This window comes from Garra rufa, chromosome 10 (genome assembly GCF_049309525.1).
Source record: "Garra rufa chromosome 10, GarRuf1.0, whole genome shotgun sequence".
In the NCBI taxonomy this organism is placed as follows: Eukaryota; Metazoa; Chordata; class Actinopteri; order Cypriniformes; family Cyprinidae; genus Garra; species Garra rufa.
In genome coordinates this window covers 26,239,273-26,263,608 of record NC_133370.1, presented here as the reverse complement: position 1 = coordinate 26,263,608, position 24,336 = coordinate 26,239,273, and the positions used below count along the sequence as shown (strand labels likewise).

Genomic DNA, 24,336 nt, shown 5'->3' with positions numbered 1-24,336 from the left:
AATCTTACCAAACAGTTTTGAATGGTAGTGTGGTTTCAAATGTGTCAGTAAATATTGACCATATAAGTAAAAAAACTTTGAACCTTTGAATGGACTGAATTGTATATGATGGAAAAAATAGCAAATTAGTAAGAAATGTTACAGGTGTTTCTTAATTTTAATATAGTTTTTTGAATTTGCAGTACATTTTTCTGGTGTTCTTGACATAACCTATTTTCATGTTTCTTCCATTCATAATATTCTTTCAATTCTGTGATATTTTAGTTTTTTGCACTACCAGTCAAAAGTTTTGGGATAGTAAGATTTTTAATGTTTTTTAAAGAAGTGTTTTCTATTTGAATATATTTCGTAATTAAATTTATTCCTGTGATTTCAAAGGTGAAATTTAGCATCATTACTCATCACATGATCCTTCAGAAATCCTTCTGATATTCTGATTTGCTTCCTTAAAAACATTTATTATTATTATTATGTTGAAAACAGCTGAATAGATTTATTTAGGTGTCTTTGATGAACATTATAAATCATCACTTTTTTATGATCACTTTTGATCAATTTAAAGCATCCTTGCTAAATAAAAATAACAATTTCTATTTTTCTTTAAAAAAAAAACATTAAAAATCTTACTGTCCAAAACTTTTAACTGGTAGTGTATAATGTGAAAATTATTATATGAAAAGTCAGCTTATGCCATGAATTTGACCATTTATAGTATATCATAATTATAACTTAGTATGTCATTATTTTGACTTCATGTAATAATTTTGAATTGTGATGGATATATGATAAGTTAATTTTTTTGCAAATTCTAATCTACCCATAATTACATTTTTATGTGGCAGAAATGGGTTTCAATATAACACAGCTGAGTCACGCTTATTATTATTTCTTCATTTGTTGGCATTGGGAACAAGAAAACAATGACAGCAACATTAGTCACAGCATTGTAGTGGTAAATAATACTGTTGGGATTGTCAGATCTGCGACAGAAAAAAACAACAACAGAGGTGTACCGTGTGGATACAGTCAGTCGAAACTTTGCATGGCCACTCAGTGTTACTTTTATCACATGAAACATTGCCATAAAGAGCACAGACTGACATGAAGATGAACATATAGCCAATAATTAAAAGCTCCGTTTACATACAAAGATTCATTGTATCCAATATTAAAATTCATACCATGGTAGAAAAAGGACACAAATGTGACCCTGGAGCACGAAACCAGTCTTAAGTAGCACGGATAAATTTGTAGCAATAGCGAAAAATATATTGTATGGGTCAAAATGATCAATTTTTCTTTTATGGCAAAAATCATTAGGATATTAAGTAGAGTTGATGTTCCATAAAGATATTTTGTAAATTTCCTACCGTAAATGTGTCAAAACTTTATTTTTGATTAGTAATATGTATTGCTCAGAACTTCATTTGGGCAACTTTAAAGGTGATTTTCTCAATATTTTGATTTTTTTGCACCCTCAGATTCCTGGTTTTCAAATAGCCTAGACTAATAGCTCCACTATTAATTATTTGCTATGTTTGACTGAGATTAAACTTTTGATGAGTAAGAAAAAACACTAATCAATAGTATTTGTGTATTAGCTTACACATGTACATTGTTTGTGTTGTCTCTGTGTGTTCATCTCTGCAGGTGTTTTGATCTACTTCGGCTACGGCATGTGGAACAGCACCCTGGAGATCACGGCACGCGAGGAGGAGGCCCACGCCAGCACATACCAGCGCTATGACATGGGTGTGGACGACAACTTTGCAGTGGATGACGATCTGTACCCTTCGGGAGACGGAGGGCCGCACCAAAGCTGGGGCTCCCAGGAGGGCAAAGGTGGGCCACAGAAACAGAAACAGCAACACCAGGAGCAGAGCGAGCCTCAGCCTGACGGCCTGAACAAGGTGGACAACCACAGGACCTCCTCTTCCTCACACAGCAGGGCCAAAAGCAAAGCTGGCAAACCCAGTCCGGGCTTTGAGGCGCTGGTAGTCGACGACGATTTGGACGATCCTTTGGAATGAGAATGTAATCCGAATGTACTCGCCTGCCAACAACTGCAGAACCCTTGGGCTAGGTTGTTATGTCTCTGCAATGAGTTTTTCTTTTCTTCCTATTCCTTAATTTGCAGCCCTTTTTAACTACCGATAGGATAATGAGAACGGATAGGACGGGTTTTAACTTTTAGAAGGACCACACAGAACCTAAAGAGACCAAATGTTACTTGTTTTTCAACATAACTTTAACAGTTTGATCCCTAATTCTAAGTGTAATCATTTTATCAGCACTTATATATGTATAATCTATTGTTTCACTTGAAACCAACAGTCCCGCCGCCACCAAATTACATTAACTAGCATGAGATTTATTATCTGATGAGTAGTTTATAACAGCCCTGACTATATCACTGTCCCACAGCTTTTCCCAATAAGAGCGTCTTTCAGCTGTCAGGAGGATGTCCGTTCACAGGTCTCTTCCTGTAGTCTAATAGCCTCAACATTATGTGGGGTTGATATAAAGCCAGGAAACATTGCCATGTGAAGCCCTTAAAACACTTAAAGCAATTTGCACACTTTTGTTATTTCAGTTGCTTTCTCAATCAATTTTAAAAGAATAGTTCACTTAAAAATGAACATTCTGTCATAAATTACTCACTCTCATGTTGTTCCAAACCTGTAAGACCTTCGTTCATCTTCGTAAGCCAAATTAAGATATTTTGATGAAATCCGACCCTTCATAGACAGCAACGCAACTACGTTCAAGGCCAAGAAATGTCAGGACATTGTTAAAATAGTCCATGTGACATCAGTGGTTCAACATTAATGTTATGAAGCTGCAAGAATACTTTTTGCGCACAAAGAAAACAAAAATAATAACTTTATTCAACAATTGCCACATAGCTTGTCAAAGCTTAATAAAATTACGATTGAACCACTGATTTTAACTGCAACTGTGTTGCTGTCTATGCAGGGTCAGAAAGCTTGAATTTTATCGAAAATATCTTCATTTGTGTTCCCAAGATGAACGAAGGTCTGGTTTGGAATGGCATAAGGGTGAGTAATTAATGGCAGAATTTTCATTTTTGGATGAACTATTCCTTTAATATTGTATACAAAAAGGTTCATCTTGAGAAGCAAATATAGATGATAGCCATAAACTGTAATTTCAAATGCTAAGTTTTGAATGATAGTTAAAAGGCCTCACTGAATCAAAGGCCTCGTTCTCTTCTGCTCTAACATCTAGCCCAAGTGAGGTTTGGACTGTAGGTTGTCACAAATAGTAATTGGACTTTGCTTGCAATAGTGCCTTCATCTGTCAGTGTGTGCTTTAAATATGACCATCAAGATGTCCATGCTTGTTTGTTTGTCATTTCTGTCGATGCCGACATATCCATGGGTTTGTTTTCATGGTGAAGGTGCCCGTGTCACCAACGACCATCCATTCATCCTATGTGCCAGTGACTCCACTTCATCCTTGCAAGCAGGCAGCTCTGTGTAAATACCGACGGTGTGACCACAGTACGATTTGTGTCTCTCGGCTGGTCAGTGTGTCCGTTGAAAAAAAAAGAGGTGTAGGAAAACAGAGGGAGTGAAATTTGCATGTGATGGGGAGCGTGTTGTGAATTTTTTATCTGGCTGTGCTCTTCTGCTCTTCCCCCATAACTCACGTGGCGTTCAATTGATCTGTCCAGTCTAACTCTATTTGTGCTACAGCTCTGCCTGCCGAAAAAGGCAAAAAAACAAAAAAAAGAAGAACAACCAAGCCAGGCCTCAAATTTATACATTTTGAAGGCCATATGCATTAAATGCATCTCCCCCATTTTGTGTTTGTGACAAATATGTTAAAACGTTAAAAAAACAAAACACTGAGTTGCCATAACCGATTCGCAGACTGTGTCCTTTGAGTCTCGAAGAGCACAGAGCTTCATTTTGGGGCCTGGGTTGGTTTTCGTTCCTTGCATCTGGTCTATGATGTGATTGTCGCCGTGGCATTTTGCTGAATGTGTAGCATGTTCAGAACAAACGGGCCCAGAGTAAAACTTTGTTTGTGAGTATTTGCATGTGTGGTGACCGTTGAAAGACTTGATGTAACTCTCAAATGTAGCATTCTGAGAGACGAGGGTAGCAGCCTGCCCACCGTACACCCGCCCGAACTCGAACCGTCCTATATTCCCAAGTGGCCTCTGTTTACAAAGCAAGCCAAAGTCTGCAACCTTTGTTTACTGTATCCAACAAAAGACACCATTTTACTTCCGTAGAGTAGAGCACCATATAACAGTGTGGAATTGTGAGATATCGAAGAGAAGTATTTTTTTACAGGCATTTCATACCTTCAGGTTCTCCGTTGGGGTAGCGTAGCCACCGCCGGTGGTGTTTTGTGGGCACAGAAGAACTTCTAAAGAAAAATGGTGAAAGCATATATTTTTAATGACCTCTTTCTAAAAAAAAAAACGTAACTGGAGACAGATTTTGATTTTGTAGTTGTGATTTTAAAAATGTTAGCACATAAGAGGCTTAAAGAGGGCAAGGTTTTAAAGAGATAGGTCACTCCAAAATGAATATTCTGTCATCATTCCAAATCTGGAAGATATTTTGGACTCCATTGACTTTAATTGTATGGACAACAATAGTTATTTTGTGTTCAGCAGAAGTCATCGGGGTGAGTAAATAATGACAGAATTTTCATTTGTGGGTGAGCTATTATTTATAAGTATGATTGGAGTCTACGTACAGAAATATTTTATTAAAAACCTGTCTAAAAAAGTCAAAAATTATTCCACTATTGCTTTTAAAGTCAGCTACTATTTGTTATTTGTCTCTGAGAAAAGGTACAGTGTTTGTACATTGTGAACTATCTTTCCTGCTATCATAGTTTGTTCGGTATTTGTTCAGGAAATGTGGAGATTGGCTTCCCTTGCAAATCTGATCTTTGTTTCTGCTGTATATTTTGGTATGAAGTGGATGTATTCTGGTTTCAATGATTTTTTTAAAGAATCTATTTATTGTTTCTTCTACTTGTGGTTTTGCTCTCCCGTTGCACTGTGTAATGAGATGTTAATATTGCTTCCATGCAACAATGAAAGTCATTTATTGCAGATCAGATAAGCGTGACTCTTGGTTTTCCTTTTGCTGTAAGGCGTTCTCACACGACCCAAAATCAGAGGTAATAAATATCCTCACATGGGTGGCTTGTGTAAGCGGTGCAGGCCCGCTCAGTTTCCTGTGGGGTGGAGCGCCAAGCCTAGAATAACAGCGATCCGAGGGTCGTACCTGAGCACAAAACAAACATGGTCATACTGGGAGGGCCGCCGCTGGCTATGCAGAGGAATGAGATGAACAGATCGAGACGTACTGTTCCATTATCATTGGTGGTCGATGTGGTACAATATGGTTTGGAGATCTCAAAGCATGTTGTTATGTTCAATTCATACAGTTCAGACCTGTCTGTCTGTATGGCGCAGACATCGACACAACCTGAAGCCCACTCCTTTTGCGGGAGGGTCTTCATAAGTGTTATTCCTATGAGGCACTCATAGGACATCATTTGTGTCATCTATCATCAGCCTGAATCTGGTTTAAATGTGATGTCCTACGTCATCTGTTTAGGGGGGAAGCCTCCCCTTTTTCCTGATGCAAAATATCCTGGTGCTAATCCTGGATGTGAGGATGACGCTAAATGCTTTGCTGGTGTGTGGTAGATGGTTATATTTTTTCCTATATGCTTAAGAACATGTAAATATGATGCACTTTTATGCTTATGCAAAGATATTAGTTGCTTTAAAGGGTGAGTTTACCCAAAAATTTAAATTAGCTTATTATTTACTCACCCTCAAGCCTTCCTAGGTGTATATGACTTCCTTCTTTCAGATTAATCCATTCAGAGTTATATTTAAAAATGGGGTTTTCAAGTTTTATAATACCATGGGCGGGTGTTTCTTTTCATCAGTCCAAAACAAGTCCAATAAAGTGCATCCATCCATAATAAAAAGTGCCTTGAATGGCTCCTGGGATAAATAAAGGCCTCCTGTAGTGAATCGATGTGTTTTTGTAAGAAAAATATCCATATTTAACCCGTAATAATCACTTTTCTCTAGCTTGCGCTAACAGTTGTACACGGAAGCAGCTCCGGGTGGATGACGCATGAAGTATCGAACTCGGACGTGCAGTGGAGAAATCAAATCAAAACGACGGTCATGAATTAGAAGTACAAAATGAGGATTTGTAAAGAAAAAGAAAAATGTTGGTCCACCTGGAGCTGCTTTCATGAGCAACTGTTAGCGCAAGCTAAATTAAAGTGATTATTGCATTTTAAATATAGATATTTTCTTACAAAAACACACTGATTTACTACAGGAGGCCTTTATTCACCCCTGGAGCCATGTGAGGCACTTTTTATTTTGGATGGATGCACTTTATTAGACTTGTTTTGACCTGTTGAACACCTGCCTATTGGCATAATAAAAAAAAAGCTTGAAAACAGAGGTGTAAAGAGTACCTGAAAACCATACTTGAGTAAAAGTACAGATACCTTACTGTAAAAATGACTCCATTACAAGTTACAAGTCACCAATTCAAATAAGACTTGATTAAAAGTCTTAAAGTATCCAATGAGAAAAGAAAAACGTAAGTTTTTTTTTTCTCATACTGAATGTAGGCTCAAAGGACACCAAGAAATGTGAAAAACAAGAAACCAGATTTATTTCCTAATATAGAAATGAAATTGAACACCTCAATATTTCAAAATGGCAGAACAAAATAGATCAAACAAGTCGGTCTCTGTCAAACTCATATGTTCAAAAAAGCTCACATTCTGCCTCTTCTGAGCGATAGAGGTCATGTCCGAGTAGTTTTTCAATTGGTTAGGATGTTTTCTCTGTATTAAGATTAAACAAAGACGAGCAGTGTTATTTATCAGCTTAGTAAGCTATATAATTTGAATGAAAAATACATCACACAAACTTACAGCTAAATACACCTGATGCAAAATTTATAATTTCAGTGATACTCTTATTTACATTGCACTAAAAATTTTAAACTAAAATATAGTCATGTCGCAGTGGTTTTTGCCATATCAGTAACTGTATTAACTTTTGGTAACATTATGCTTACAATACCCTTGTAAGGACATGATCTGTATAGTTTAATTGGATTAAATTCACATTAAATTACCATTAAATAGAGCATAAATCACCTCAATGTGTTTCCTCAAATTTGATGAATTCTTAAAAGCACTTATTTTTGTGGTAAACCTCTGGTAAACATCCTGCAAGAGTCATTCTGTATACCGCCAAATGAAAACATTTCTTTCAAAAAAAAAAAAAGGCAATGAATGGTCATCAGTGCTGGCACTGCTTGATATGCTGGCTTCGGCTTCATCAGACATTTCGCTAATTAAAGTGAAAGACCTGGCATTCTGCTAATTCACGTTCACATGGAGTAGCTCATTTAGCAAATATAAGTAAATAGCATCCAGTATCTTAAGCACCCTGCAGATGGCGATATCGCATCTTCCACCCAAGAAATTATCCATGGCAGATAAAGATGCCGACTTGTTGCGCACAATCACATTGTAATGAGTAATGGTAAGTGTCCGTTCAAATGTAGTGGAGTAAAGAGTACATACAGTTGCTTATACTTTTGATACTCAGTACAAGTACAAAGTAGCCAAAAAAATACTTAAGTACAGTAACGAAGTCCATTTACTCAAATACTTTACACCACTGCTTGAAAGAGCCAGGACATTTTTTAATATAACTCCAATTGGATTCGTCTGAAAGAAGGAAGTCATATATACCTAGGATGGATTGAGGGTGAGTAAATAATGGGCAAATTTTCATTTTTTTGGGTTAACTAACCCTTTAAAGATTCTTATCAAAAATCCTTATGCAAAAAGTGATATTGACTCGCTGCTCAAAGTATCAGCCATTTCCTGTAAAAAGCCTTTTGGTGTTTTCAGAACATTCTGGAAACTGCATATTTTTCTGGTCAGTTCAAGGTTAGTCTCATACTGTGAGATTTGAATCAAAAACTTTTTTTTACTGGAGTATTAGGTACCAATACACAATTTTGTGATTTTTTTAGCTTAGTACTATCAGTTTTTCCAGGAAAACGCATTCCAGCTAAAATTAGTGAGTCATGGTTGCTGTATTTCCACATAATATGATTATTCTTTTGCAAGGAACTGACCCCTGCAGCACTTTGAATAGTGAATGAAGTTGTATGTTTGTATAAATGCAGATATACTCTTACTCAAATTATGCAAAGAACATTAAAGGGTCATGGAACTCACCATGAATCAGTTTTCATCAATTTTATAAGTTGTGCAGAAGCGGATGTAGAAAAGACATCTGACATACATTTTACATCCTGTTGATTCTGACTCAGTTCTGGTGTCATGAACAGTTGGGTTCCCCTTTACGAATGTGTTCACATTTTGGGAATAGTCTTTTATAGTGTATTTAGTTCTATTAGTGTTACAGTGCATTTGCACTTTTGTAGCCTGCTGTATTGTACAACAGGTTCTTTTTTTCCATTTATATTAAAGTAAATATTTTATTGTGTCAAATTTTATTATTTGCATGTTCTTAAATGATTCAAGATGATAGATTTAAAGGTATAGTTCACCCAAAAATGAAAATTCTGCCATTAATTACTCATATTCATGTCGTTCCAAACCTGTAAGGCCTTAATTTATCTTTGGAACACAAATTAAGATATTTTTTATGAGAGCTTTCTGACCCTGCATAAACAGCAACGCACATTGTTAAAATAGTCCATGTGACATCAGAGGTTCAATCATAATTTTATGACGTTACGAGAATACTTTTTGTGCATAAAGAAAACAAAAATAATGATTTTATTCAAGCTTCCAAGCTTTAAAATGGCATAGGTGGGTGTTTCACTTCACGAGTCCACAACAAATCCAATAAAGTGCATCCATCCATAACAAAAAGGCCCCCTGTAGTGAATTGATGCATTTTTCTAAGAAAAATATCCATATTTAAAATGCAATAATCACTTTAATCTAGCTTCAGCTAACTGGTCATACCTAGAAGCAGCTTCAGGTGGATGACATAATACGTTGGTGTTGCGCATGAACAGAAGTAAGAACTCAAACTAGACATGGAGACATCAAAACAAAACAAAGGTCACAAATTAGAAGTTCAAAACGAAGATTTGTAAGGAAATGTCGGAGGACTTCAAAACCAAAAGGAGACTGGTTTTCCTTTGCTAAAGTAAGTAAACTTTGCTTCCTTTGCTCCTGTAAACAAACGGTTTTCACGAGACTCACAAGTGCATGCGCAACCCGCGACATTCGACGTAATCCGCTTCTGGAGTTGCTTCTAGGTACAACCAGTTGGCGCAAGCTAGATTAAAGTGATTCTTATGTTTTAAATCTGGATATTTTACTTACCAAAATGCATTGATTTACTACAGGAGGATGGATGCACTTTATTGGACTTGTTTTGGACTGACGAAGAGAAACACCCACCTATGCCACTGTAAAGCTGGGAAGTGCAGGATAATTTTTAATTTATTTCTGATTTGATTCGTCTGAAAGAAGAAAGTTATATACATCTACGATGCCTAAAGGGTGAGTTAATCATGGGCTAATTTTCATTTTTGGGTGAACTAACCCTTTAAAAGGCGAACGCAATTAGCTAGGAGACTGATTTGTTCATGACACCAGAATATTAAATAGACCAAAAATATCTTAAATGATCTATCTTTTTATTTGTTAACCTCTCAAAAATGTTACTGTGTTTCATGACCCTTTCAAAAGAAAGTGCAACTTCTCTCCAAGCTATAAACATGTACAGGAATGAAACCTGCATTACCAATAACTTTTTAACTTCCTGATTCCTTCTAGTTCAGGTCAATCTCTGCTTTGTCTGTCTCTTCTTCTGTTTTAAGGTTGTTATTTGCAGCCATATTTGGAAAAGAAAAATACTTAAGATTCCAATACAATTTTTCCTTGAACTCAATTTACTTCACCCCAAAGCTACCTCTAACCAAAGACTGAACGTCTAAGAAAAGCAATAATTGACATTTAAACATCATCCTACACAGGATAAATCATACTGTAGTGGTTAAATTTGCTATTTTGTATTTCACACAATATACAAAAACTTGCTTATATCCTCAGTATCCAGCCATTTTTGACTGTACGCCCATTGAAACTTTTATAACAGGAAACATTCAGTGCAAGGACCCCAAATAGAGAACAAAGACGGAGACTCTTCGCAACCAGACTATAAATCTTCCTTTATGGGCGAATGTGACCGTTAACCTTTAATCAGCACTGTCTGCCAGTCATTGAGTTGGCCATTAGTCGTAATGGGACGAGTTTCTCATTGGAGTAAAAGAAATCGATAGGTATACATGTCTTGGGTGCCTGAATTGTATGTGCGTCTCGAGTGCTTTTAGTAAGAATGAATGAGAGGTTTAATGATGATGCACTACACCTGCCCGGGCATCTGACAGCAGCAGACCCCACGTTCTCAACAGTACACAGTCCTGCCGAGAGCAATTCAGCTCAGTTTCCCAGCACAGAGGGGTTTATTTATAAAAATGACATATTACCTATAATCAAAAACCACAGTTTCACAGGCATTTTCACATTGTTTATTACAACAAACATAATAAAAACTGCATACAAGTATTACAATAAATAATATTGCTAAATAATTACTGCTTTGGTCCAATTTTGCTGTAATTTTGATTCAGTGGCTATTTTATTCAAAATGAAAATATAGCTGTACACAGACTGAATTGAAATATTCACAATAAAAACAACATTGGCAATACTGTTAGTATTCATATGAAAATGCAAAAACATTTCTCACTACAAAAATAGGACTTAAAATGGCACTTGAGCAGAATCAGTAGAAGACCCTTTAAACACTGAATCCTTCATTGCAGGTTCTTCACCAGCGAATGTCCCTTGTTATGTAACATCTGGGTGACTAACCCTGCTGTCGTGTCAAAAGGTCAGAGTTCAGCTGTACTATAACTATCCAAAGAGTTGCCACTGTAGATACAAAAACAGTGGAGAGACAGAGAGAGCAAAAACAGAGTAGAAATCAGATCTGAGCAGGAATCCCGAAGCTCACACGTGAGCACTTTTGGCGTGGTTAGTGGAGGCAGGGCCTGAATGAGCTGGTCCTTGTTTGGAGTAGTAGAATCGGTTGTTGTCAGTGTATGTAGCAGGGCTGTCCACTGAACAGCAGGTGATCATACAGCCTCCCAGCAAACAAAGTGCAGTGCCCACCCAGCCCGAATACAGGGAGAAGCCAAAGGACATCAAGCCCCTCTCATGATGGGCCCCGATGGGAAACCACACGGTGGAGACGACGCCGCAAAAAGCTGAAGGAAAAGACACACTTAACTTAAAAAAATAGCCTTTTTGTCATATGCGACCCTGAACCATAAAACCAGTCTTAAGCAGGATGGGTATATTTGTAGCAATAGCCAAAAATACATTGTATGGGTCAAAATTATCATTTTTCTTGTATGCCTATTCAGATATTAAGTAAAGATCATGTTCCATGGAAATAGGTTAATTTTCCTACCACAAATATATCAAAACTTCATTTTCGATTAGCAATATGCATTACTAAGAACTTGATTTGGACAACTTTAAAGGTGATCCCAATTATTTTTTTTTTGCACCCTCAGATTCCAGATTTTCAAATAGTTGTATCTCACCGAAATACTGTCCAATGGAAAGCTTATTTATTCAGCTTTTTGGGTGATTTATTAATTTAAATTTAATAAAATTGACCCTTATGACTGGTTTGTGGTCCTGGGTCACATATGTTGCATCATAACCTCTCAATAAGACTCAAAGAATTAAACAACTATCCAGACTCCTCCAAAAGAAATCTTGGCTATTAGATGAACATATCTAAGGCTACTTAAGAGTTTAATGCTGATAAAATAGGTCCAGTCCTCCTTTTGTTATTACTTAAATTATACATTTTCTATAATGTGAACATTAGGCTTATATCTGTATGTTTGGCGCATATCTTCAGTGTGTTCAGTGTTATTTTTCTGAGCGTAAAATAGGCTTAATTTAACCAATACAAATACAGACTTACCAGTCAGCAGTACTATGGTTCCTCCGAGGACTGAACGTTTGTTCTTGGCGCTTTCCGGTTCACTTCCGAGGTTAATACAGGACATGGACATGAGGACGAGCGCGACAGCAGGCAATCCGAGAATCGATGCTGTGACCATCAGCGCTCTAGACGTCTGGATGTATGCTTTAAAAAAGAACAGAATTATTTTATTCTCTATTTCATAATATAATAATACTACAGAACTATAAAATATTCAGATAAGTGATATATCTGCGTATATAACACAATGTTTTCGTATTAAGTAAAACTTTTTGTATAACATACTATATAAATTATATATTTAAAAAAAATAATATGTTCAAATTTTACGTATTTTATTTAATAAGCTATTTTATGTCATTTTATTTTTCTGCTCATGTATTAAATAACGAGAATGCATTGTAATGTTTTTTTTATCTTTACTCCGAAAAAAAAATAGGTTTATTATTCATGTATAACTTTACACGTACTGTACCTGGCAGCTCGAGAATCTGCGTGAGTGTGATGCAGTGATACAGCGCAGTTGAGATCACACAGTCTGCCCACAGACCTTTGGCCTCCAGTTCATCCATCTTCTTACAGGTGTTCATGTTGTATTTACAAGTGACTACCCATTCATTTGTAGCTGTGGCGATGATGAGTCCGATCCAACCGAGAAAACTCATCACAAAACCCGTGAACTGTACGCAGGTGTTTGCCATGGTGTTCAGTGCGCGCAAAAATGTGTCCAAAAGTTGAAATAAGTTCTCTTGAAGTAGTTGAAAATCAAATAATCTAAAGCCAGACAGGTTATAGGTATCAATATCCAGGTATGTTAATCCATTGCGTAAAAATCATGAGTTGTAGATCCTTCTGGTGCGCAGTAGTCCAAGGTAATACAACATGGGAGTATCGCTAGCAGAGCTTTTATAGTGGAACTACAGAGACAAAAAACCATCAGCCAATCACATGAGTAGAGACACTTCCCAAGGTTACACCTTATCTCTTATTTTTCACTCTACTCTTTTCCTGTCATGTTTATAGTCTGTAATGTAATACTAAAGGACAAGCAGGGTATAGATTGTGTGAAACTGACGAATTACTTTTCACAAATTACTCCTCAATAAGATAAGTACTGTAACTAAAGAGTTATATTTGCTCAAGTGACTTTGATAACAGTACAGCATCATGACTTTATCATGTCATGGCTGGATTTGTGATATATGCTGCCCTCTGGTGGCTGATTTGTTTTCAGATGTTTGGATCATTTATTTATTTGAAAACAAATCTAAAATATTTTAGCAGACGTTTTTTTAGCCAGAGTGACGATAATAAAGTGCAAAAATCGGATAAATATAACACTTGAGAATATTCAGTCAGATATTAGGCTATTATAGTTTTTAAAATGATAAAAAATAGCATTTAAAATCATAATATGTTAATTTTATCCAAAATAAATAAAAAATTTCAACAATAAAATTTCAATGAAATTAGATATTGTTTTCTCTATTATTACTGTTTTTCTGGCACACTTTACAGTATATATAAAATGTACAGTAGCTACTTCTAAAGGTGGATACACTGATATACAGTAGTTTGGAGTCCACGTTTATACAGTTGAGGTCAAAAGTTTGCAGAATCTGCTAAATATTTACCAAAACAGGAGTTATAATACAAAATGAACGTTTTTGTCATTTTTATTTAGTACTGCCCTGAATAACATATTTCACATAACAGATGTTTGCATATAGTCCACAAGAGAAATTATACTTGAATTTGTAAAAATGACCCTGTTCAAAAGTTTACACGCTGAATGATCCACTATTACAGAAGGTTCAAATGCTCACTGATGCTCCAGAAGGAAAAAATATGCAAAAAATTATGGGGTGAAAACTTTTTGAATTTGAAGGTCAGAGTAAATGTAACTTATTTGTCTTCTGGGAAACATGTAAGTATCTTCTGTTGCTTCTGAAGGGCATTAATAAATTAAAAAAGAGGTGATATTTTGGCAAAATAAGACAAATGTGCACATCTTCATTCTGTTCAAAAATGTTCACCCCGGCTCTTAATGCATTGTGTTTGTCATCATAGTCATCATAGCTTGCGTAGTATAGACCCAGCTCCCAACCCAACTTTGAGAATAGATTAACGGCGATATTTTTTTTTATTGCCCGATAAGAATCTCACGTGTTAACGCTGAAAACGGCCCACCTCTAATATATATTACAAATTATACAACATTTCGTTCTGGTTCTCAAATCTGATTGGTTGAGAACCGTGAGATATTCTACTGGTATCGCTACAGGAATGCCCTTTCACAGTTTTGTATCACTCCGCGTGTTCTAGCCGGGACCATTTTTCTGAGTGTCATGGCGGACGTCCAAATCCTGTTTCATTTTATAAATATTACTCTTTTTGTGTCACGGAATATAGTTTTAAGAGGTTTTCAGTCGAGGATGTACTTGTTTATAGTTCAAATATGCAGTTTGTTAATAAAGATAACGTCTGTTTGAAAATTTGCTTCGTCGTTTTCGGACGTGGGAGACCCCATATCGTCAGGGGGCGTTCTGCACTCATCAATCCGCTCGAGAGCGCTCTCACCACGGCCAGATCTTCAGGAATTTACTGCTGGCTCTGATGTCTCTAGTGGTTACACATGATATGTAATTCGTAATCTAACGGGCAGTCTTTGATCTCATTAATCTATTATTTGTTCCAGAGAAGAAGATAGTTCATGTTACCCTGGAAATCCAGAGGTCTTGCGAGAGCACAATTTGAATTGTCTCTGCAAGACACTCTGGCATCGAGCAATGATGCAGGTTACTGCAATACGTAAGCAATTGTGGGAACCAATCAAATCGGTGTATCTGATGTAGGCAGGCCAGAGGCGAGCTAAGCTGATGATGACAGTGCTGCGACGTCCGGACTCATTAGTAAACTTTGAAAGATCGCTGTCGCTACAGATGAACAACAAGTTGTTTGAAACGGGTTTGGCCACTACAATGAACGAGTTAGACTTGGCTTTCCATATAAAAGAGGAACAGAAAACTGAAAACTCAAATCGTTCCTTTGCAAGAAGGACATTTTTGCTGTTTTGCCAACTGGATACGGCAAGAGTTTAATCTATCAGTTCACGAGTTCAAGCTTACATATAATTAGGAGGAGGATAGTAGTGCATGTTTGGCGTGCTGTCCGGTAAAGGGCTCCGAGCTCGGGAGTGGCCCGAACCCAGAGTACGTTACCCCCCAATAGGAGTAGCGAGAACTCGGAGTGATAAGATGGAGTGGTGGAGGTTTACTGATAAACCATCGAGTGAATTGAGGTGAGTCAGCTGTATTTAAACCTATGGCGCTGATTGACTTGTGATGTTCTCTATTATAGATCAGTGGACTGCACCAGGCTGTGATGACGTCACAGCTTCTCATGATTAGCCACATTCACCACATGACGATGATCACGCGTTTCGTGCTTCAATCCATATAATTGCATAACAAATCAATTTGCATGCCATTTCGTAAATAGTTTACGATCTTTTGACTGATCTTTTTTTTCCCTTAAATTCTTTATATAGGATTTGTGCATAAGTTTATTATTGTATTTTTTTTTTTCATACAGACCACTTATAGTATTCAGCTGCATTAAAGTAGGCAAACGCCACGTGATCTGCCATGTTTGAGGAAGCAACCAGATCCCCAACGTGTCCGACTTGACGACTCCGTTTTCAGCTCCTTATTTTTAGCTTCAACAACAGTTTGCCACAGCGAATAAATGCACTGAGCAGCAAAATCCCCCATAACAGATGAACGGATATTAACGCTTTCTTCAGTAAACATTCAAACTAATATCATATCATTGTGAATATGAATAATGAATGCTCTATCAGATGCAGGTACGTTAATCACTCGCTCAGTCTATCTCTCTGTGATAATACTCAAATATGATACAGTGAGGTTTTGATGCAGAGTAATACAATAGGCTTTCAATGAAGCAACATTCCTTCGTTACTAGTTCTAAAGTGATGTCTTGGAATTAGTAACGAGAAGCTTATGCTCAGCTGACCAACCGTCAAACATATTTGAATTTCTGGCGGAAGGAATAGTTCGCACAAAAGAGGGCTTTTAAAGACACCCCGTTGTTATTTTGTTTATGTATTTACACACTGGTGCCGTCGAACTGTTGTATAAACGCAATGTCACACTCGTAGACTTGAGATATAAATCTCATCTATAAAGTCACAGAACCCGGCAGTTGTTGTAACGTGGTCAATAACTGTATGACCTCTGAAGGATATAAAGGACATCCTGTAGACTAGAGGGAATCAGTCTTGAGTTAATCATCTAGGCTGGTATATCAGAGGCATGCAGCGATCCTGTCTGAGATTGCAGATGAAGAAACAGAGGGGGCACTGGATATAGATATCGGCATTCCATTGGAAAATGAATGAGTTTTTTGTCTAGTGTAGATAGCTTAAAAAAAAAAAAAAAGTGGGGTGGTGTGTGGGGGGGCGGGGGTCAAAGGACTGATCCCTGAAGTACTGTATACCTGTGTTTAAGGATGCAGGTGGTCAAGGGTGAGTTATCAAGCTGACTTGGTCGGACCTGTTTTCCAAGACTACAAAACAAAGAGCCGACTTAGATATCGCTGCCAGTGTGAATGTTGACAGCGTTGAAAGCTGCAGATAAATCCAGAAGAGAGTTATGATGCTGTGTTATGTATGACCTCAGTGGTTTGGTTGCAGCAGAGAGAGTTGTTTCCCCTTTGTAGAGCCACCCTAGATTTAATTTGTTTTTCTGAAGCCTAAGGGCTTTTGTTAAAGAAAAGAGACATGAGGCAGGTCTTTGAAGTGTCTGTTTGATCTGTATCTGTTTCTAAATATGTTTCCACACTAGGGTTGCTGGACAAATTGTTTCTTGAATCTTTCATGTGTGGCATTTGGTGATGTGCAGTACATTCTCTTGGGTTGCCTTCTTTGTAAAGAATGTGACACGGCTTGGTAATCAATTACAAAGTCGACATAACAATAATCAAACGTCAAAAAATATTTACCATGCCCTGCTTTAAGTGAGAAATTATTATGTGTCCTTCGTTCATCCACCAGGGGGACTCGTTTGACTTCCAACAGCAAGGATGTCTATAATACCTGGAAGCTATTTCTATTCATCTTATTGACGTTTCATATGTTGGCTAGTTAATTGTAAATTAAAAGTAAAAAAAAAAAAAGAAAAAGAAAGAAATAGAAGCACAGTACAACAGAAAACATCTATAGGGCTGAAAGCTTGATTCTGATTGGTTGAAAAGTTACAAGGCGTTAATTATTTTTCTAAAGTTTCAGGAAGGTCTCGACTGCATTATAGGTTTATATTAGTTCGCCAAATTATTGCAAAGGTTCTTAAAGCCTACTGCAGCAACAGAACCAAAGCTCAGACACAGACAAAGCAAATATACCGTACAACACCCAATAGGCAAAAAGACAAACTATTTCAATTTTTTCAGAAGCATATCAATGTCTCAAGCCTCCCATACAAGCTCTAAAATTGCATTTTGGAATTAGCAATGAAGGTTTGGGATAAGATGCTTAAGAAGTTCTATGCATAAGAGTTTTTATGGACAAAAACCTGACAAACATCTTGAAATAAAATATATGAACAATGTTTTGAGTTGTGGAAAATATAGTATATGTAGAAATTACTACCAGTCAAAAGTTTTTTTTTTGTTTTTTTTTAATAATACTCTAATGCTCACCAAGCATTTATTTGATCCAAAATACAGCAAAATATAGCAGTAATATTGTGAAATATTTTTACCATTTAAAATAACCGCTTTCTGTTTGAATTTATTTTAAAATGTAATTTATTCCTGAGATCAAAGCTACATTTTCAGCATCATTACTCCATGTCTTCAGTGTCACATGATCCTTTATACATCATTCTAATATGCTGATTTGCTGTTTGAGAAACATTTATTATTATTATTATTATTGTTATTATAAGTATTTAAAACAGTTGAGTACATTGTTCTTTCAGGATTCTTTGATGAATAGAAGGATCCAAAGATCAGCATTTATCTGAAATAAAAAAGCTTTTGTAACATTATACACTATACCAGTCAAAAGATTGGAGTCAGACATTTCTAATGTTATAAAGATTTCTATTTCAGATAAATGCTGTTCTTCTGAACTTTCTATTCATCAAAGAAACCTGAAAAAATGCTACTCAGCTGTTTTCAACATAATAATAATATTTTTTGAGCAGCAAATCAGAATATTAGAATTATTTCTGGAGGATCATGAGACTGGAGTAATGATGCTAAAAATTCAGCTTTGAAATCACAGGAATAAATTACAGTTTAAAATATATTCAAATAGAAAATGGTTATTTTAAATAGTAATATTATTTCACAATTTTACTGTTTCTGCTGTACTTTGGAAATAAATGTAGGCTTGGTGAGCAGAACAGACTTAAAAAAACATTTAAAATCTTACTGTTCAAAAACTTTTGACTGGTGTGTGTGCGTGTATATATATATATATATATGTGTGTGTGTGTGTGTGTGTGTGTGTGTGTTGTATATATCTATATAGAAGATAGACATGCTTGAATGACAGTCAGACCTTGACCTCTGTTTGTTTATGTTAATCTCCTCCAAATATTCGGAGCTTGTTCTAATCTAATCTTTAGTGTATGCTTCACTCCTTGCCGTTCAGCCTCATTGTTGTGGAGACGTTCCATAACCTGAATAACAATAGCAGTTTAAAATTAATTTTAACTCTTTGTCTAATCAGGAATGAATTAAGTGGATAACATCTGGTATTTCCTGCATTCATGGATGTTCACTGAATATGCAGGTCTCCTTTTGTTTACCTTATTAGACCCCTGCTTGTGGATGTAATAAGCTGTCAGAAACACCCTTGTTCCTTTATATCAGTCATTCTGTTGATCCTCGAGGGGCTGTATAGAAATCACCTCACAAAGATCTCAGGCAATTCATCATTTGCTTCAGGAACATGGCAGCATTGGAATATGAAAATTAAGCTAATGAAATGGGGCCTGACATCGGCCTGACAGTGCAAGATGATCCAAATATATTGCATAACTGAGTTGTGCTGTGTAAGCATCTTGCTGGGTGGACCCGAACATCTTTATATCACCTGAGGAGGAGACATGTGATCAAATCATTGAGGCTTTTATCTCTATCACTGAATTAAGTCCATCGTATCAATCCTTATATATGGCCAGCACTGCTGCGAGCAGATGAGAGACATCAGTAACAGCTTGTGAATATTCCTCAGGCAGATACAGACACCAGTCTTCAGTGGTACTGCAGTGATTGATTTTGGGACCATCAAAACTGCTGTTATTGACTTGACACTGATGTGGTTTTTACCGCTGATGCGGTGTTCATTGATAGAGTTCACCGTATTCATCAGGAGTATCTAAGCGTGATTTTGAGTGCACTAGAAAAAGTAAACTCTGAAGTCTCAATATCAAAAGCAGCGTGACCAGTCATCGAGGAGATTTATTAAACAATCAGCATTGCACATAACGGTGATCTATTTTACGCTGCTGGCAATTTATCTTATGTTATGGATAGAACACATTAGTTTAGGCTCTATTCAAATGAAATGGCATTTAGATACTGGGAGTCCTCCTATAAATAAATGTGTAATTTCATGCACTGTCTCTCATTATATTCAAATATATTCTCTCGTGATGGGACACTAGCATTTGCTTTTTGTGTCTGACCTCTTCTTTTCTAGCTGAAGGTTATCTAACACAAAATGTGTTTGCCACACACATTATATAGGTTATTATAAGCAACAGTGCTGGGCATAAATGTGTTTATTTATTGTGTTTTTTATGTTCTTATATGTTTCAGTTAGATTTTTTTTTTTTTCATTTTGGAAACTTTTACCTCACTACATTCCAAAGCATATAAATCACAATATTTAAATGCCTGCTGCTACTACTAATATTTTAACTTTATTTCGAAGATGAAAAATTAAGAGCTATGAAGAGACATGAATGAATGGCAAAGTTTGATTCGTGAACGATTAATTCTTTGAGCAGATTTATTGCGGCGAACCGGCTAAATCGGTTCGCGATTCATTCGCGAATTGAACTGATCCAATTGCACTTTTCGAGTCACCACCGACCCAGTGAATCGATAATGTTTTCGCAGGTCTTTCATAAGTGTTAGTTTATTCTAAATGCACAAACTATATATACGTATTATACATTTGAGCAGATTTATTTAACCAGTTCACAAATCCCTCTCAATGATTCAGTCGAATTGCCTGATAAATGCTGCTGTTTTCAAGTCATCGCCGACAGAATCTTGTCGCAGGAGCAGGTCTATAAGACATTTTTTTTGTCCTTGCTACCAAAGGCTTTAGTTTTACTCCACTGCTGAAGAAACAGACAGGAGCTGGAGAAACGCGATAGCTGTGTACGATTCGTGAACGAATCATTCTGTTTGACTAGATTTTTTTTCAGTGAATCTGAATCGGTTCACAAATCGCACTGAACGATGCATTTATTGTACCAAAGTTAGCTCCGTTTGCAGCAGTACGTGTTTCAACAACTGCGAACGTCAATGAATTTGTCATGTCTACCTCAAAATGAGCAAAAACAGGAATATCTTCAAAGCGTGGAGAGGATTTAACTGATGGTGTGAAAAGTAAGTTACTACTGCAATTTTTTTATTGTAAGTAAAAGTTTCATGTCAAATTTGTGACTTAAATCTGTGAACTATTTAGCTCAATGTATGAAATGCACACAATATGTTCATATTTTGTATCTCTAGCTATAGGTAAGCAAGTTATGTAAAGTAGCTTGTTGCCACTAGCTAGCTAACTGAACTCCTACAGTTGGGTTTTTGAGGTAGAATTTGTATAGAGTGTTTTCAAGACGCATCATCAGTTACCATATTGGCGCCACTGAACGTGAACAATGCCACTGAACCAAACAAAAGTCGCATATTTTGCTGATTATTGCTGTTGAAAATGGTCAATTAGTGTCATGATTTGGGCTTAACTAATCGGTCAGACCGGGAAAAACATTTGGAGTATACTAGACTGCCAAAAGTTACAACAAATCAAGGGGAAGAGTGCAAAAAACTGTCAGAGGAACAAAAGGTGTTTGTGGTTGGTCAAACTGAACCAGGGGGCTGTTTCATAAGTTTCATTAGTCAGACTTATTGTTGGTGGATTCTGTTTCATAAATCAAATTTACAAAAGTTCAAACTCAGTTACTCTGGCAACTTATGCTGGGGAACTAACCTGGTCCGGAGCAGGCTAACTGTCAGGCTAAATATAGTTCCTCTAACACTGACCAATAGGAACGCATTGATATTACCACTGACTCTCTCACATACAATTATTTGACTTCATTATAAGTCCAAAAATAAAGGTATACAGACAATGCAACTTAAATAAATAAATAAAAAATATTGTGCCCAAGATTTAGGGTGTACTCACACTAGGCACGGTTGCCATTAGTACACGATATAACTACAGAAGAGTCAAGTTTTTAAATAGGACAAATATCGAAACTCGCTGGTCATTTTTTAACGTGATGCTATTGGTTTCATAGGATTCAATGATCTATGCTAAGCTATGCTAAAAGTGATCTCGCCAGAACAGGATTTCAAAACGGTAAAATGGATTTCAAAACGGTAAAAATCAACTTATTAAATCGGGGGGAGTTGGAGAATGAGCCTATTTCCAAAAAAAAGTGGAGTGTTCCTTTAAGGGCTCAAATTATCTTGATTTACTAAACCTGGATCAAATTAGTGATATTGCGTGAACTAAAATTGCCATTTATGAAATCGTTTTAGTCCTGATTGATTTGATAGGTTATTTCAAGTCAGGTTTTGGACTTTAATCCCTGCTTTTATTAGCGTCTTTTATGAAACAGCCCCCTGGATTTCTAGGGCAAGAATCTTGACAACATTTGTGTTTGCTTTTATCATTTCTGGTCAGGTAGGTGAAATATTAGGCTAATATTTTGATTAATACTGCTCGTATGTACCTTTACCACCAATTAGTTTGTCAAAATATTGCGCCCTTTCCTGCTTACTAAGTCTTTATGATTTAGCAGCTTTCACATATTTTTTTCTGTGGTTTAGATAGCATCAATTAGCAGAACAACATATTCAGTTGTACTTCAGTTCAGTAGTTCAGTAGTGGCTGCGTTTCCATATAACTGAACAAATCATGACTTAAGTGCAAACCCTCTATGTATTCTACACAGTCCATTTGCAAATTTCTCAACTGCAATCTTTTGCAAATATTTCCGCTTCGCTTCAGTCAAACAAAACACATTCAAATGTTACCTTTTACCATCTACATATCACCTTTTTGTTTCCTTTACTTTGAAACCGTCTCAAGATTACAAAAATATAATTCAGACGATTGATTTTCCCAGAATCACATTTACAGCTCACAGTGGGTAGAGGGCAGGACTGGGGGTAGCAGCTCCCAAACACATTGTGATCAATGTGCTACACTAGTGGCTCCCACCAACCCGCAGAGAGGCATCTGTGCCCTAATGAACACTAACTACAATTCATTGCTAATGGGGGGCACAGTGGGCGTTTAGAGACAGACCGCAGGATGCACTTCCTCCGTTGAGTTTGTGCTCATTCATCTGTGTGTTCATCATTCTCTCAAAGCCTCAGATTTACCGCTGCCAGCCTCCGCTGCATATTATGCAGCGATTTGTTTCGCTCAGCACACGAGACAACAAACCGCTGTGGATATGCCATGGATAACTAAACAGTTATTCCCGGGTCTATATCCTCTACTGCTTAACATCCACATGCCTGTTTATACATCTCTGCCAGCAGGGAGTGGATAAGCAAATTGTCACCATTTTTTATTTGTGGGAAATGTTTTATTTGCAATTCATTGTTCTTTCATCTTGTGCTGTGACATAGTAATCTGAGAAGATCCTACGAGGCATTTACAGCGCAGGTTGGGTTGTCTGTTCACTCTGACAGGCGCAAAACAATTGCACCAGGTTTTCAGCGATAGCTTCATAGTATCAGGTTTGTATCGGTAGTAGACAATACAGTAAGTCTGGTTGAAATATTTTACTGTCAGCAACTGAGACAGTAATCCTTGCTTTGGTAACTTGTACTAAGCTGAAGGAAAAACCAAAGCCTCTGGCACAATATGAAAGCATGATGTGACTTCATTTTGTCATAGTCAAACCTAAAACCATTACCCGCTTGTCAACACTAAAGTTATTCTCGGATCAAAGAAAAAAAAAGTTACATCTCTCCTCAAGCATAACCGTCTTTAAAATCTTTCATGCCACTCCGACGTCTGTTTTGCTCTTAAGGAGTTCCTCTCCTGGCTTCCTGTAACCAAAGGGTTGTTAAGAAATGTATTATTTTAGCTATATTCTTATTTTAATATATGATCCATCAATATTTAATAAATATAACGCAAGGCTCTAAGTCATTTAAAAAAGACTTAGTATCAGTAAGTTCTGAGTTTCCTGTCGAAGGCGGATGGAAACAGTGAGGTAAGAATAACTCTGAATGTCACTTCCTCACATTAGAGATTAAACTCAAATTACACTGCCTGCCTCCTTCCGCTGCTGCTCTGTATTATTAATTAACTCGTGTTGCCTGAAAACTCAACCAACATGTGTACATTTTTCTCTGCTGATAACAATTGTTTCACTTGTAATGCAAGTAAATATTGTAATAAGTACACAAAAGGACACAATATGTTCTTGAAATGAAAAACAATTCCAAATGCACATTAAAATGGCACAGTCTATTTTCTACTGCATACAGTTCATTGGGAATGCACTGAGATAACTATACATTGTTAAAAACACAATGCTTAAATACACACTTTCAGAAAATATAAAATAATTAGAAATATGTTTTCTGTCTTTTTTACTGTTTGGGGTCACTCAGAATGCTAAAGGAACAGGTATTAAAAATGTAATAAAATTATTTAAAAAGTATTAAAATACTGTGTATACACATTAAAGGAGTAGTTCACTTTTAAAACAAAAATGTACAGATAATGTACTCAATCGGTTATTTTCTAAAAACATTTACAATTTATATACTTCAGTTCAAAGTTCAAACTCGGGGGCACTATAGAAGTCCATTATATGGAGAGAAATCCTGAAATGTTTTCCTGAAAAAGCATAATTTCCTTACGACTGAAGAAAGAAAGACATGAACATCTTGGATGACAAGGGGGTGAG

The 24,336-nt window shown here is 36.6% G+C and overlaps 2 protein-coding genes across 2 annotated transcripts in view; one reads left to right on the top strand and one right to left on the bottom strand.

Moving 5' to 3' along the window:
- Positions 1–10,499, top strand: part of slc7a14a (solute carrier family 7 member 14a) — a 38,554-nt gene extending 28,055 nt beyond the window's left edge. Inside the window, exon 8 of the mRNA XM_073848232.1 lies at positions 1,651–10,499. Within this exon, the coding sequence (XP_073704333.1) occupies positions 1,651–2,030 (380 nt within the window). The 3' untranslated portion in view covers positions 2,031–10,499. The remainder of the gene's footprint in view (positions 1–1,650) is intronic.
- Positions 10,500–10,608: 109 nt separating this feature from the next.
- On the bottom strand, positions 10,609–13,014 carry cldn11a (claudin 11a). The gene is made up of 3 exons (XM_073848233.1): positions 12,603–13,014; positions 12,107–12,271; positions 10,609–11,372 (listed from the first exon to the last, which is right to left on the bottom strand). Exons 1-3 carry the CDS (start codon positions 12,826–12,828, stop codon positions 11,116–11,118), a joined length of 648 nt encoding a protein of 215 aa, XP_073704334.1. The 5' UTR covers positions 12,829–13,014; the 3' UTR covers positions 10,609–11,115.
- Between the last annotated feature and the right edge of the window lie 11,322 nt (positions 13,015–24,336).